Genomic DNA, 17,500 nt, shown 5'->3' on the forward strand with positions numbered 1-17,500 from the left:
GTAAGTGGTGCCAAGTTTAGGTTTCACTCAACTTAAGTTAATGCATCGTTAAGTGCTAACGGGTATCTTCACAGCTCAATAACGCAGTGTGCGGACGGTGGAGGCCGCAGCGCGGCGGGTAAACACCTAGGGACGTTAGGACCGAACTTTTCTCAGCACTGCCTGGATGGGCTTCCGCCACCGCTGCTTCCGCCTTCCGCACCACACGTGGGGGCCGAGGGAGTGAGGGAGGAGAGGATAAGAGTGAGAGAGAGGGGGGAGAATTAAAAGAGATGGGTGGAGAGTGAGTGGGAAAGGGAGGATAAGAGAGAAATGATAGGGGAGAAGCAGGTGAGAAGCAGAGTATGTAGTGGGTGAAACTGCTGAGGGGGGCTTTGGTAAGCTTTGCGAGCCACAGACAATGTACAATCTATATTAAGTGTGTGGCCCGCAAAGCTTGCCAAGTGGCCCTCTAGCCCAAATAGTTGCCCACCCTGCACCAGAACCTGCTGTCCACATTTGAAGATCTGAATCTGCTAATATCCTCATTGATTCATATTCAAATCTACCCATACGTGTTTTTTGCATGTAATTCGCTTTAAGAATGCAAGTTAACCTCAGGAAAAATATTGTCTGTTACTGTTTTGGGTCACGTTATGGGCCCTGATTTACCCGAGCTCAGAGCATCGAGTCCTTAAGGTGTACTGGTAGTTTATTGAAACAGATGTTGAGTACCAATTACAGCCAGATGGAATATACTTGTTATGTTAACTATGTATACGCTCAAACTCCCACTCCTACACGAGAAAATAACCCCAGCCCACACTTTCCAACATTAATTACGGTAGTAATAACAAGGAAGAAAACTCAAATTAATTTTGACTGTGTGACAGACCAATGCACCAATACTGTGCACTTGATATGGAAATAATTGCACATAATTAGAGGTTGTGTGCGAAGAAAAACGTACATTTGCCTATAATGTGAATTGTTTAGTAATCTTTATATAGATATGTCAGGTATTTGTTAACTAGAGCAGACAAAGCAAGGAAACGTGATAAAATAGATGTTTATTAGCAGAGAAATGCAAGAGGGTATCACAGCAAGTCCAACCGTGGATAATCCTGCTGAAAACATTAATATTATACTCATCCTTGTACATTATTGTAAAAAGTGAAATAACATTTAGCAAAATCTCAATAAAAAGTGTTTAGCAATTTAATTCCATTCCATTAAATAGGCGTGGAAGCCTCGTTTTATTCTTCAAAGCCAGTTACTGGGTGACCACAATCCATAAAAGATATGCATACGGTGCAGATCCGGCTGCGCCTAACGGAGATTCTCACTGCCGGGCTGGGTTCAGTAAAGTGCAAAGAGGGTACAGAGGCTACGTACCCCGTGTTATCGCACCCCAGTGTTATCGCACTCACCCCAGTGTTATCGCACCCCAGTGTTATCGCACCCCGTGTTATCGCACCCTAGTGTTATCGCACCCTAGTGTTATCGCACCCCAGTGTTATCGCACCCCAGTGTTATCGCACCCCAGTGTTATCGCACCCTAGTGTTATTGCACCCCAGTGTTATCGCACCCCAGTGTTATCGCACTCCAGTGTAATCGCACCCCCATGTTATCGCACCCCAGTGTTATCGCACCCCGTGTTATCGCACCCTAGTGTTATCGCACCCCAGTGTTATCGCACCCCAGTGTTATCGCACCCCAGTTTTATCGCACAAAAAGGCGAAGACACTTTCACTATATTCAATATTGAAAACGTCGCTGGCAAAAGGCGTGCAGAGACCTAAACTGCTGCGTTAAAGGGAGTTCAAAAGTGTGCAAATTTACACATTTGTGTGTAAACCCCGTAAATAACAATATGCTAGCTAAATCCTACCTAACTATGGCTCTTACACTTATCCTGATCCTGTAACAGACCTATTTCAGGGCCTGGATGTGAGAAACGCCAAGTTTAGCTTTCACCTAACTCAGGGTGCTCAACACGAGTCCTCATGCCCCCCCAACAGGTCAGCACAGGCGGCTCAATCAGTCCCTGCTTCAGCACAGGTGATGGAGCCACCTGTGCTGAAGCTGGGATATTCTGAAAACCTGACTTGTTGGGGGGGAGCTTGATGACTGGATTTGAGCCCCCCTGGCCTAACTAATGACTCTATGAATATGCGTTGTTAGGGGGAACTCGTCTTTTGCATTAATTAGCACAAACATCCTCTCGGGACAAAAACAGCACATAACACTGCGTTATTGAGCTTTGAAGATACCCGGAAGCACTCAACAATGCGTTAACTTAAGTTATCGCCTCGTTAAGTTCATAACGGCTGCATTTAGTTACATGGTCATATTCAAATGGGATTTTTTTTGCAAATGTTTATGCGGACCTGATAAGTCGAATTACAACCTGTGCAAAAATGAACAGAAAAATGTCATTTCCAACCAGTTTAAGCAGGTAACATTACAAAATGTACATGGCAGCTGTGCATATGTGACATCATTCTGGCGCATTTAAACATCCACTGCTTTTTTTTTTTTTTTAGTGAAAAAGAAAAAAAATTGGAACAAACAAGACACCGGGCAGGCCACAGATGTGAAACCGGTACAGAATGGCAGTCAGGTCTTCATTAAAGAACTTCGGAGTCGAACCTTTCCAAGGTAAATCATTTATAAAGTATGTCACTTCTGTTTTCTTTTCAGCTTTGTTGACGCTCAGTTAACTGTACATATTGCGGCCTATTCACTAAAGTGCAAGAATGGAATCTGCTAGTGTTATAGGGTAATATCCTCCGGAAACGCATGTCGCCGTATTCATGAAACACTTCCTGCACGCTGAGACCATGTGCTGCGGGCTTTCTTCTTGGTGGCCATTTTGTTTCAGCTTGTCAATTCCGTGCACTTTGCAAACTTTGTACGTAAATAAGCAAATCAAGCAAAATTGAGAATTGAAACTGCGATTCAATAACGTGAGGGTAGAATCCACAGCTAAAATCTTGCACAGAAGGGGTAAAATGTAAGCACAGATTGAACAAATGTCAACGATATGATTCCTAGGTTAAAGCAGGGGTGGCCAACTCCAGTCCTCATGGGCCACCAACAGGTCAGGTTTTCAGGATATCCCTGCTTCAGCACAGGTGGCCCAATCAGTGGCTCAATCTTTGACTGAGCCACCTGTGCTGAAGCAGGGATATCCTGAAAACCTGACCTGTTGGTGGCCTTTGAGGACTGGAGTTGGCCATGCAATATTTTCGTACTTATTGAATATAGCAAGTTTCTCCTTTTTTACCTCGACTTATTGCCTGTGAAGATCGATCAGTTCATCAGCGACACACTTTCAGTTCAATGAATAGCCCCGTCCTACGGTACAATTGTCAGACATGTATAACCGGTGCCAATGTGAGACTGCTTTACATTCTATTGCTGAGAATATATCTCATACTGTGTGATAAATTAAATGGGAATGGTTTTGCCTGTTCTGTAAGTCTCTTGTAGAGTCTCCGAGACTTAACCTTTTCACTGCCGGAGGTATTGTAGTATATAGCCTAGATGTTGCATGTTATCGTAAAGGTAAGTGCTGCGATCCAGCACCTAAATAACGGTATAAACCTACAGAAAGTGATGTGGGGATTATTGTTTCCATGTGATAGCGCCCTAATCAGCACTATGGCGGTTTAATATATAACCCCTGCTATCCTCCAGTGGTTCTGTGTGTGTTACATTGCTCTATCTGTTGTGTTTATCCAGAAGAAGGTTAAATAAAACCAAGACAGAACCTAGTAATTGCAGGATCAAAATGTTAATACTGACCCCAACATATGGAAGCTTGATGAAATCTGAGATCAAATGAACAATGTTTCTACCAAATTATTGTCTTATAAATTATTTCACTTCAGTTGAAGTTCTTTTCATTTTTCAGTAAGAATGTAGTTTGATAATATGCTTTCTTTGATTATATTTGAATTGTAAGGACAATTCATACACACGAGAATATTTGTTTTTAGGGTTTTTTTTCCTAACTGTTCAAATAAGAGAATTTGCCAAATGTTTTTTTTCCCCCATGTTAGAGCTCTCCGATATCCATATGGTTACCCTGCAATGTGCTAAGACATATATATTATAGGATATAAAATGCCGTACACTTGGATGCACCATTCACTTTCATATTTCCATTTGTTTAAGAGTTGGCATATTATATGGGTACCTGCATGTTTTAAAGGTTTCCTGATCCAACATGCTCCTTTTTAAGAAACTTTGCGGTATCAAATAGCTCTTCTTGATTTAGATAAAACCCTCATTCAATTAGGTGGCTTTTTTTGTACCTAATTCATATAGTACCCTGCAGAAATGGAAATGCTGCCATCTAACCACAGATGCCCGCCTCGCAGGAGGGACTGGCATGTCTTCTGAGCAGGAAGGTATCTTCCGCTCATCTGCTTGCTCAACTGGAAAAGAATTGACTTTGATTGTAGCGCTCCAAATGCAAATTACAAAACTGAGAACGGACACATTCACATTTATGTTACTCAGTGACCAACCGTTTCAATGCCACGTTCACACACTCCAATGTGAAAACAGTATATTCATCCTCCCACCTCATTTACAAAAATCTATGTTTTTCATTGCAAGCGTATAGAATTGTCACCAACAGATATGATTGCAATCTGAAAAAAGAATATACATGGGGAATGTACATGGGAAACCGATATACATTCAAAGAAATTTACGCACAGCAGAGAGAAATGAGATTGAATTGGAAGCTGGGGCCCCGGGGCGGAGGCGAGCTATTTACAGGATCGCCATTGGTTCCCGAGATACTTGGCGGTAAAGTTACCATGTTTCAGTCCCCTCCGGGGGAAGCAAATAGCAGTTTGAATCTCCTGCATCAGGTGGGCCAATAGGAAGCCGCGCCGTCCCCCGTGTCGTGGAAGCCGCGCCGTCCCGCGTGTCGTGGAAGCCGCGCCGTCCCGCGTGTCGTGGAAGCCGCGCCGTCCCGCGTGTCGTGGAAGCCGCGCCGTCCCGCGTGTCGTGGAAGCCGTGCCGTCCCGCGTGTCGTGGAAGCCGCGCCGTCCCGAGTGTCGTGGAAGCCGCGCCGTCCCGCGTGTCGTGGAAGCTGCGCCGTCCCGCGTGTCGTGGAAGCCGCGCCGTCCCGCGTGTCGTGGAAGCCGCGCCGTCCCGCGTGTCGTGGAAGCCGCGCCGTCCCGCGTGTCGTGGAAGCCGCGCCGTCCCGCGTGTCGTGGAAGCCGCGCCGTCCCGCGTGTCGTGGAAGCCGCGCCGTCCCGCGTGTCGTGGAAGCCGCGCCGTCCCGCGTGTCGTGGAAGCCGCGCCGTCCCGCGTGTCGTGGAAGCCGCGCCGTCCCGCGTGTCGTGGAAGCCGCGCCGTCCCGCGTGTCGTGGAAGCCGCGCCGTCCCGCGTGTCGTGGAAGCCGCGCCGTCCCGCGTGTCGTGGAAGCCGCGCCGTCCCCCGTGTCGTGGAAGCCGCGCCGTCCCGCGTGTCGTGGAAGCCGCGCCGTCCCGCGTGTCGTTGAAGCCGCGCCGTCCCGCGTGTCGTGGAAGCCGCGCCGTCCCGCGTGTCGTGGAAGCCGCGCCGTCCCGCGTGTCGTGGAAGCCGCGCCGTCCCCCGTGTCGTGGAAGCCGCGCCGCCCGCGTGTCGTGGAAGCCGCGCCGTCCCGCGTGTCGTGGAAGCCGCGCCGTCCCGCGTGTCGTGGAAGCCGCGCCGTCCCGCGTGTCGTGGAAGCCGCGCCGTCCCGCGTGTCGTGGAAGCCGCGCCGTCCCGCGTGTCGTGGAAGCCGCGCCGTCCCGCGTGTCGTGGAAGCCACGCCGTCCCGCGTGTCGTGGAAGCCGCGCCGTCCCGCGTGTCGTGGAAGTAGTGTCAGTACCTTTACAGGTGAGTATCTCGGGAATCAAAGGGTCCCAGAGGTGAAAAGAACGCGGTTCAGCCCCAGGACCCCCTGCTTCCCATCCTCTGCAAAATAGGGGAGTAGGGAATCCTACAGAGAGTACATGAGGTTTTTTACATGATATATGACTTTTTGCAGAGCTGTGGTGTGTATCAGATAGACCAGGGCTGTGCAATCTTTTCCTGCTGCTTCCCTCCCTGCTCGCAGCCCCCCACCCGCTCCCTTACCTTCTCTCTGACGCCGCGGGGTCACGTCACCACATGACTCGCGCCGTCTTAACGTCACATTGCCATGGCGATGTGTCGCCGAAAAGAAGGTAAGTGAAGCTGCCGAGGCCTCACGCGATTCCCCGGCATTAATTTAAATGCCTTGGGGGAAGAGCGCGGGGCCTCTGCAACCGCCGTGCCCCCCCTGAACAATCTTGCCCCCCCCAGTTTGCGCACCGCTGAAATAGAATGTTCAAATTCCAATAGTGTCAAGAATTTACTAAAACATTGACACTTGGATTTAAAAGGCAGTCCCTGCTAGGATCAAAGCAAACTCAGGGCAGTGGCATGTTTAGTAGCCTAAATGTTGATGCTTTACATTTTTAGACATCAGAAAAGTGTAAGTACCCACTCTTCTCTGCCTAAGTATTTTAAAATAATTGTTACATTTGTAATATTACCTTTGTAACCAAATGCTTTTAAAATCTTTACTTAATCTCTTTTGGGGTACAACAGAATTCACATTCTAAGTGGATACAAAATGCATATCAGGCATTCTACAATGAATACACACGCTCATCATACGTGTGTTAAAGATCTGATCCAGACCAAAATACACAGCTACAGTAACCACAGAACCTCAATATTAAGAGCCCTCTTGTGGCCAAAAGCTCAGCATCGCACAAATGGTTTCAGCTCTTGAACTCAGTGGTGAAAGCCGCTGTGTAGGCCCCTTAAATAACAAAGACACAACAGTTTGTTAAGAATAGATGCATTTTCATTTTGTAATGCTGCTTCTTTCATTTGGAAATGCATGAATTGTTAATAAACTGCTGCTGCTTGTATTAATACGCCTTCACAAGCCAGTCTGCTCACCCATCTTCTGCCATGTACCATTGTTCATGTCATGCAAGTCATTTGTTTAAATAGATGCTTTTCACATGAATCAATAAAAGTGTTATATGCATGTCTAATTTTTTCATTTATAAAATCCATAAATGTAATCAATAATGTATACTGTTTGAAGCATAACAGAACTCTTTAGTACCAGAAGGGTATGTAATAGAAACTCTAATTAGATTATCTACTTTATGATTTTTCATATGCTTGGTAAGAATAATAGAATACAGTGATGCCGCCATCATACACAAACAGGCTATAGGCGTCGCATGGTGGTAACAACACTGCTTCTCCAGCTGGCCGTACCAGGCAATGGAACGAGATCCACCTTTTCACTGGAAAGTAGAGTGTCATCTCATTAGTGCATTCACTTTTTAGCAAATATATGGGAGAAAGTGGGTCAGTGGGAAACTTCATCGCTCTTTGTGACCTGTAATTCACTTTGTCTCCCTATGCCACAAGCATCAAAGTGAAATGCAAGCTCTGAGGGGCAGGACTAGAGAATTCATGTACATTATATTGCATTACCACTACAGTAGCACGCTGTAACATGTCACTCTCCTGGATGCTTAGCAACACGTGTGCATCTTACTTTTCAGATATATTTTGAGTCTGTTACAATTCTTTTCAGCATTGTTTGTTAACTGTTCATCCGTTGGAGTTCACGTGCTGTACATAAGATAGGTTATACACCACGTATACATATAGCAGACTGAAAACCTCTTCAGCATGCTCAGCCCTAAACCAGACTCGTAATAATAATCAGGCTGTGAAACAAAGTTACATTAAGTTCAATATTAGGTACTACGGATGGGTTCAATTTGCTTTGGGAGCATTCCTTCAAATGTTTTACGTAATGTGAAATAATGCCAACAGTTTCCTGTGTGTAAAGGTTCTTTGTTTTATGACAATATTCACAAAATTCACCAATGTTTGCCAACTTTTGAAACAAACAGCCACTTTTTGTAAAATCTTAGATGCTCTGTAAGATATTTGGGTTTTGTTCTTTTTGGTGATGTTTGATATCTTTGCAAGTTTTTTGTCAGCTGAGAAATGTGCTGCAAGTTTGAACGGCTCGACTGTGAGACACAAACACACACAGCACACAGTCATTTACAGAACTGGAGCAATGGATGTGAGACACAAACACACACAGCACACAGTCATTTACAGAACTGGAGCAATGAATGTGAGACACAAACACACACAGCACACAGTCATTTACAAAACTGGAGCAATGACTGTGAGACACAAACACACACAGCACACAGTCATTTACAGAACTGGAGCAATGGATGTGAGACACAAACACACACAGCAGACAGTCATTTACAGAACTGGAGCAATGAATGTGAGACAGAATAAACTGACGAAAGATAAGGGAAGAAGTAAGCATTGTATTTACATTTCCAGTGGTGAAGACGTTGTAACAAAACTCAATGGAAACCAACTAACAGTAGAATATTTTGAAGAAACTGGGTTCACAGAACCTATCCTAGTGCCAAAGAAGGATGGGTCGGGCATCTCGGTACCTGCGCCTACTTTTTATGTCAGCGATGTTGAAAATTATGTTGGTGAGTATTCGATTGTTAGAATTATTGTTACATTTGTTTAACCCATTAACTGCGGAAAGGGCAGCCACACATATAGGTTGCCTGTACCAAACCCAGTGTTCCCCTCTATCAGCGCTTAGATCAAATGTATACTTAAAATAAGTAGATACAGTATATCGTGATATACTCAAAGTGATTAAATAAACTAAAATGGTGTTATATAATTGTACAAAATCTGTGATGAAACGAAATTAATTAGAAGTGAATTAGTTTGCAGCTCAAACCCTTTCTTGATTGTCTCTCAATTTCGTATCAGCAGTAATCCAAATGTTTGGGGAGCGCATGTGTATATGAAATTAAACACATACAAAACAATGAGTAATCTGTGCGTACACATCTCATAGGATACAGAGACTGAAAGATCATTAGATTGTTCATACGTATTGCACTATATTTTGTATATTTTTCATTTCATATACACATGCGCTCCCCAAACATTTGGATTACAACACATATAGGTTGCAGCAAGATATTAAATGATGTATACTTGGGCTAAGGCCCCACTGCACACGCCGACGCGCACCCCCTTGCGTCCTGGCGGCGTGTGCACGGCACTTCACTTTTACCACCTTTCCTCTCACAATAATATATATATATATCTCCAATAAAAAGATCACTTGTGAGCAAATTCACATGTCTTAGACAGGTCTGCATCCCTGCCTTTCACTATTATCACCTAGCATACAGTGCTTCCACTGCAGCAAGGGATTCTGGGAAATGACATGCAAATGAGCACACAATGTGTCACCTTTTGCCTGAAATCCATTTTACATGGAACCCTTATAAGCAAATGCTTTGCTGTTCACACAGCTTTTAAGCATAGCATGGGATTAGATGCAAAGCCAGTCAAACCACTCACAGACAGCTGTTTCGACCTTGTGGGTCTCATCAGTGTGAGGTTGGTTATACTGGCTTTGCCATTTTCGAGTTGGGTAGGTTTACCATATACATTTTTAAGTAAAAACCTTTCTTGCTTTATCTATTGTAACACGGCCGGAAGAAGAGATCAGTGTATCTCGAAAGCTCGCACAAATAAAAGCATTTTGTTAGCTACAGAACGGTATCATCCATTTGTTTTTGATTATTAAGCTCTGCTAACACAGTACAGAGTCTCTCTCTCTCTCTCTCTCTCTCTCTCTCTCTCTCTCTCTCTCTCTCTCTCTCGATATATCTCTATCTATATATATATAGATATATATATAGATATATATATAGATAGAGATATATCGAGAGAGAGAGAGAGAGAGAGAGACTCTGTACTGTGTTAGCAGAGCTTAATAATCAAAAACAAATGGATGATACCGTTCTGTAGCTAACAAAATGCTTTTATTTGTGCGAGCTTTCGAGATACACTGATCTCTTCTTCCGGCCGTGTTACAATAGATAAAGCAAGAAAGGTAGAGCAAGAAAGCAATAAAGCAAGAAAGAGAGAGAGAGAGAGAGACATGCACACACAAAAAGGCAGTCACTCCATGATGAATGAAAGTTAAATATATTCGGTTTCCATTGCCGTTCATTCATCATGGAGTGCCTGCCTTTTGCCCTATATAAAATACCTAATGTATTTTCATATATACAGGATTGCTCAGGAATCTTAGTCCCATTCAAATGAATGGAGTTTAAATCTTCCCCATCAAGGGAAAGATATTCGCAAAGTATTGAATTGAGGCCAAAGATTTCAACAATTACTATTATTGTATTATGGCTCATACAAGGTGCAAGGTGCGGCAGCGTAGTCGGGGTCACAGTTCCAAGTTCAGGGCAAAGTGCAACACTGTTAACTGGGTCACGGTTCCACGTACAGGGTAGGGTGCGGCAGTGTAGTCAGGATCATGGCTCCAAGGTCAGGGCAAAAGAGAGGCAAACAGGGTCCAAGTTCGAGCTCAAGGTTCAGCAAAGCAAAGTGTAGCAGGATAAAGCCGGGATCCAGGAGCATAATTGAAAGAGATACTTTGCTCGGGCAAGGGACTGATCACCTAGACCAGGCGCAGACAATTACCAGTTCAAAGAGAGAGCCAACTTCCTATTTCGGTGGCCATCTTGGTGCACCCAGTGAAGTCAGAGAAGCGTCCATATTGGTGCACTCAGCGACTCCTCACAATATCTCCTAAAAACACCATTGAAATGCATTCAAATAATGTTGGATAGCAAAGCTTCTGGGATCAATTCATGCCTGGGCCACTTACGCCGGGTCTATAAGTACTTAAATATTCGGTCCCCGTGAAGTTCTTCTTACATTTTTAAAACATCTGCAATACAAAAAGAAAAAAGATGTTCCGTGCCCCGGACACAAATACCTGTAAGATGTTTACATGACAATTCCGTGCAGGTAAGGTCTTTTTCTACAGCACATTTGCACCATCGCGGCTGCTACTGTTTTCCGAGGCAGCAGGTCAATTCTGCGCAATCGTAGAATTCTACTACAGCCAAATATTACAGTTCCGAACAAGGATAGCTTACAACAAAAAGTGATGCCAGGGTTAAACATTACTCAACATGACAATACATTTATGTTGCTGGATGGTCTCCCATAACGAGTGATTTCTGCTATTTATCCCTAGGCCCAGAGGTAGTGGTTGACGTAACAGATGTCACTAAACAGAAAGACTGCAAGATGAAATTAAAAGAATTTGTTGATTACTACTATAGCACTAATAGAAAAAGAGTTCTTAATGTCACCAACTTAGAATTTTCGGACACAAGGTAAGACCTACGCTTTCTTTGGCATTTACACTGATCTTTACTGATCTGTATCAGTGACACAATGTTATCATTATTTTAACCCTTATGTATAGAATTGAAACAGTTAGACAAATTAGTATGGATATAGGCCCATATTCCTGAGTGATGGTATTTCATATGACATTCACTGGAATGGGCTGTATGGTGTTTTCCAGAACCAGAAGGTGACTTATTAAAAAACACCACTTAGGGAATATTGGACATAGTAACTACTACTTGCCACTATTTCAATTGTACATTAATTGTACTGTACATTGTGCATCCGTGTTATTAATTCTTCATCATAAACTACAAGTCGTTATGCTGGTTAAGTTGACGAAAGTCCAGTTTAACATTTATTTCAGCGAGAGAAGCACCAGATGAACAAATCTCTGCTTACAACATATAATAAAACAAGCTTTAAGGCCCGAATCAATTCCATGTTTCAGGTCAAAAACACTTAAACGTATCATTTAGGGCAAGAATAACATCTGAAGAGACTGAAAAGTACTGTTATTAACTTCTACAAATCACCACTGAGTTCAATCACTGTATCTAATATAGCCACTTAAAAGATGCCCTACTGTCTATCTCCTACTGATATATAGTATACTTTATATCCCAAATATATACACACTTTGCAGAAAAATGGTCAGGTCAAGAGTGGGTAGCATGATGGTTCTTTGCATTACAATAGGTAATGGACACATTCATCATATGTAGTAATACAGTTCAGCAAGGATGATCGTTTTTAGTCTGAACATGTAATGTTACGGTACATAGGTTTATGTCTTACTTTCATAAATCTAAGCAATGTAAAGATGTGAAATGCACGTTCAATAACATTTCTAACACCTCCCAGTTGTATATAACTCAACATTGACAAAACGATTACCATACATTTTAATAACCTTGAAAATAATGTATTTTTGCTAATTAACTCACGTTAATGCCTCTGCTTATCTCATTTTTATATTGATGCATGTTTTTCCCCTGTAACAAATATTCAGCAATTTCAGACTCCAGTGAATCTAACAACATTCAATTATGATTTTATAGCTTTTGATTATTGGCAGAGACCACAATGTGAGATGTTTGTATTGCTCATTTCTACTAGATCAGTCATTCATATTATACTAATTTGTTCATTTTAAGTATAAATAAATTGCCTATATTAATAGTGAAGTGACAGAAAGGAGAAGTTAACATTATAGGTTAATAGTAGTAACATTGCAATTAAATTTAAAAGACATATGTTCTTAGAGTTTGTTTTTGTGCGATGCTAAACTGGATGACCTACAGTTTTATATCTATATCTATCTGTAAACATATCCATCCATGCATATATACAGTATAGTGATCCAGAGAAAGGTACTGTAAGGAGAAACCCCAGTGCTGTTATCCAATTGTGTTTTGCAAAATCTAATCTCTTCCCGACATTGGTAATATGTAGTCAGAATTCTCTGTGGGGCTATAATCTAACTTGTTTAAAGCATTCCTTTCTAATAATACACACTCTCTCTTCTTCACCATACCTTCTTGTATATGCCATTACAGTCTCCAAAGAGCACTACATGTTTCAAAGAAAGAAAAAAGAAAAACAATTTCTCTCACCGGGATTTGATTATTTGTCCCAGAATTGCACAAGTTTAGCACTAATGAATCATTGATAAATAACTGCCTTTATTGTTAGCATATGGTTCTATGAGACATGCATTTATACAGAATGGGCTGTTAGCAGGCTAATGTACATGCTCTTTTATTCATACTATTTTCTAATTAGTAGTTAGAAATGATTTTACAGCAAGAAATACCAGGCTTTCATTCAAAACTTTGTTTGTCTCTGACGCAGAATGTCCAGTTTTGTGGAAGCTCCAGATATTGTTAAGAAGCTTTCATGGGTGGAAAACCATTGGCCAGATGATGCTCTACTGGCAAAACCAAAAGTTACAAAGTATTGTTTGATATGTGTGAAGGATAGCTATACAGACTTTCATATAGACTCGGGAGGAGCCTCTGCCTGGTATCATGTACTTAAAGTAAGACATTTATGTTCACCTGTTTCTAAAATTGATCTTCAAATATGTGTTTGCTGCATTTACTAATACACAACTCACGTTTGTTCATATGGAGAGCACAATTGTAATTCAGTCTTGTTTAATACACATCGTCCATGTTCAATCAGAATAATCAGATTATTATATATATACACTACTAGGAATATCACTTGTGAACTGGACATGAAGAATGGAAACATGCAGGAGAGTCAGATTTTATTTGAATTAAATAGGACCCTTAGAACTGTTCATTTGTTTTCTGTGACTTAGTTACTTTATTTTACCATGCTAACTTAATTTCACTTGAGTCATTTTCCAATCTGTCCTTCAAATTGCACTCTATCTGCTGTTACACAATTGTACAACTGTTTCTTTTAGGGGGAAAAGATATTTTATCTTATCAGACCTGCTTCAGCAAATATTTCTTTGTATGAACGGTGGCAGTCGGCTTCAAACCACGGTGAAATGTTTTTTGCTGATCAAGTGGACAAATGCTATAAGTGCACAGTTAAACAAGGACAAACACTCTTTATTCCATCAGGTGAGAGGCTTTTAAATGGATAGCTTCTATTTTTAGCACACGTGGGAGTTTAGTCTATATCAGCCGATGCGACCGTTCAGGCCGTTTTTCGGCTGAAATTCCCCATTGGTTTAAGTGACTTCGGCTGACAGAATAAGCCCCTTAATTGTTAACTTTGAACAGGTTTTTGGATGAAGTTTTTTTTATGGTTTTTCATTTGCCTTGCTAATTGGGTAATGCAGTAACATTATATTCCCATTGTATATAAGATGCTGCAAATGGGACTTTACTAGAATGCTTTGTCCTGTCCAAACAACGTGTTGCATGCCACCAAATAATCTTTTCATCTCGGTTGTTCTCTGGTGAGATAACCAGCGCTGTGGAAATGGATAGGAGCTGAGAATATTTGTTAAATGGACACAGCTCGGACCTTCAGAATTAAATCTTATCTCCCTTAAATGGACGGTCTAGACTGAGAATATTACCTTTGACAGAGTAGAGTGATGATAATCAGATATTTCTTTGTTTTGATTATCTGTATACTAATAATGCTAGAATAACGTCTTCCTGGTGATGTTTCGCTCTGCTTCATGGGTTTTCTCCTAAAGATCGCATCTCATCAGACCCTTTGTAGACCCAGTATTGTAAGGCCCTATGAAGTAGGCTGGTGACAATGCTTGAGGGACTATACTGTATGTACCACTAGCAACAAGGCGCAGGTCTTGTTTTCTGGAACCCCAGCTAGCCAGTAAAACCATTTTGCAGCAAAAGGCTTGATGGAAGGATGAGAAAAGGACATACAACTCTACTCTAAACCTATTTTAGATCAATATTACTTAAACACTTTACTATCCCTTATTAACACAACTCTGGAGGAATAATCTAATGAATACACAGTAATGACGTTCTTATCACTTAATTAAAGTACGAATACATAAAATGACTTCCTATTTAATTACAATGTTTTATGCTAATACACTTTATTTTCTCTCCGGTAGGTTGGATTTATGCAACACTTACCCCCGTAGACTGCTTAGCATTTTCAGGACATTTTCTTCACAGCCTAAGTGTTGAAATGCAGATGAGGTATCTTTTTAATTTTAACGTTCAATTATGAGCCTCATATCATCAAGAAATGCTAGGAGTTGTTGTGCAACACAGAATTCTTTAGATACTCAATTGTGAACAGTGCAAATACAAAGCAAACTATTCTTCACTGAAAGTGCTATTCTGTGGTATATTAATCTCCCATGTCTTGAAGTTGAAACACCAACATGGTTATATATAGTAGTTGGTTGAAAATATGAATGTACATACATTTTAACATGACTACTACAGTATGACTTTAACTGCTTTCCTAAATTGAAAACAAACTTAAACATAGCCTATATTTCTTATTCAGTGATTTACACTCACAGTATTTTCAGTAACATATTCCAGCAGTTCTATGAATCATTTCTAAATGCCTACCATTACTAGCCATATTTATAGAGAGGGAGGCATTGCAATTTTGCTAGTCTACACATGTACATTTAGGGAATTATCTAAAGGGATTATTACCATTAGTAGCATAATTTTTTTTGTTTGTCATCATGGAGACGGGGTATCTAAGCCCCTGAGTGCCATCGCAGAGCACCCCACTGGCGTTTAGTGGTTAACAAAGATTGAAAAATGTTTAATACTAGTATAAAGAATAGACATACACAAGAATGTAGCTCAGAAACACAAATACAGCACATGCATTCCTATATGTAGGCTTGTTAGTACCTGTACTTTGTATGTTGTCCCTGATAATGTGTTGTAACTTAACCCACAGAGCGTATGAAGTTGAAAGAAGGTTGAAAATTGTCAGCTTGACCCAATTCCCAAACTTTGAAACGGCTTGTTGGTATGTGGGAAGGCATCTTCTAGAGAAGTTCAAAGGTAGAATGTCATTTTATCCTTCGTTCTCCCTCTGTTATGTTAAACCGAAGTGGTTATTCATTAAAGAGCGCTGATGCCGGCCAGGTATCGCCACACGGAAACTCCTATCCAAGCCCGTGGGAGTTCCTGGTGCCGCAGTGTTAGATCGGCACTGTCACACTTCAATGAATAACCCCGAGTTTCTTCCGCTGTTAAAATAGCCAATGTAATTAGTCACGTACTGGTTTCTGTGTAACCAAGGCACAAGCCGGGCCATTCTTGGGCAAAACATTGCTCCAGAACAGGGGTGGCCAACTCCTCAAAAGCTTCCAACAGGTCAGGTTTTCAGGATATCCCTGCTTCAGCACAGGTGGCTCAATCAGTGGTTCAGTCGAAGACTGAGGCACCTGTGCTGAAGCAGGGATATCAGTAAACCCTGATCTGTTGGTGGCCCTTGAGGACTGGAGTTGGCCAGTCGAAGATTGAGCCACCTGTGCTGAAGCAGGGATATCCTGAAAACCTGACCAGTTGGTTGCTCTTGAGGACTGGAGTTGCCCACCCCTGATCTAGGTGTACATAAAAAATCACATTGCTATCAATAGGATTTTGTCCTTTCATACATGTGGGGCGGGTTGTGTTGGCCCCAGTATAGCTCCACTTGTGCCCTTGTAAATATTCCCCATTGTGTCTTGTGTCTCATACAGATGTTTTGTAGCAATCATGTACTTACAGAAGTCATTAGGACTTTCACTCACCAACGTTTCACCTGTTGTACCTCTCGTGGTGCTCTGGACTTGCTCCCTCAGTCTGTTAGAGCAGCACTCAAAATTAAAACCATTGTAAAGAATGTACTGAATCCTTATTTTTAGCAATCCTGTAATCCTAATCATCAGTCTGCACTGTAAGAACTGCCAACTGCTGTCATTCGCTTATTGGGAGACGTCAAGTAAAAGGAATCACTAAATGCATTGGATGAGCGTAATAATAATATGTCTCAATTAGAAGCTTAGTAAGGGATTCTGGGTGTTACCGAGTCTTTTTAGGCTTTTTACACAGGTACCTTTATTTTATAGCACTCCATAGATATTCGCTTGCGTTTGTTACTTTGGTGGGTACAAAATTTTTTTTTTTCTTCTGATAAAAAATAAGGGCTTTGTTGGCTTTATTATTACATTGTATTTTGTTTTTATTTTCTTCTTTAAAAAAAAAACACATTTTTGAGACAATACTGATTTACGATATAACGGTAGGAGGAGTTAATCTTCTTGGTGCAACAGATTACACTGCTGGTCCCTGAATGTGTTAATTGAAGGAATATTATATTATATATATATATATTTTTACAAATTAAGCCCCATTCATGTCTTGATCACTCTCGGAAATGCACAGATGAAAGTATTAATTGCGTTTTTTTCTTTGCTTTAGCATTGCATAAATCTGGGAAGCAGCCGCCGTCTCACCTTGTCCAAGGAGCCAAAATTGTTAACGGTGCGTTTAGGTCATGGACTAAAAAAAACGTAAGAGTTTCAATTCTTCTTATTCTATTCTAACCTAAATCAACACGTGTACTCACTGTCTTTGTATTGTCCAAAATAAATGTGTGTGCGTATACTACTGTACATATTGTACAGTATATCTACGTGTGTGTGTAATATATATATATATATATGTGTGTGTGTGTGCGTATACTACTGTACATATT

General features: G+C 41.7%; 1 protein-coding gene across 1 annotated transcript in view; it reads left to right on the forward strand.

The window, feature by feature from the left end:
• Positions 1–1,281: 1,281 nt before the first annotated feature.
• The window catches only part of PHF2 (PHD finger protein 2), a 62,726-nt gene continuing 46,507 nt past the window's right edge, over positions 1,282–17,500 (forward strand). Inside the window, exons 1-9 of the mRNA XM_075573663.1 lie at positions 1,282–1,357; positions 2,527–2,641; positions 8,399–8,559; positions 11,160–11,301; positions 13,172–13,358; positions 13,755–13,917; positions 14,895–14,982; positions 15,713–15,819; positions 17,224–17,315. Of these exons, the coding sequence (XP_075429778.1) occupies positions 1,282–1,357; positions 2,527–2,641; positions 8,399–8,559; positions 11,160–11,301; positions 13,172–13,358; positions 13,755–13,917; positions 14,895–14,982; positions 15,713–15,819; positions 17,224–17,315 (1,131 nt within the window). The remainder of the gene's footprint in view (positions 1,358–2,526; positions 2,642–8,398; positions 8,560–11,159; positions 11,302–13,171; positions 13,359–13,754; positions 13,918–14,894; positions 14,983–15,712; positions 15,820–17,223; positions 17,316–17,500) is intronic.

This window comes from Ascaphus truei, chromosome 17 (assembly GCF_040206685.1).
Source record: "Ascaphus truei isolate aAscTru1 chromosome 17, aAscTru1.hap1, whole genome shotgun sequence".
Classification (NCBI taxonomy): domain Eukaryota; kingdom Metazoa; phylum Chordata; class Amphibia; order Anura; family Ascaphidae; genus Ascaphus; species Ascaphus truei.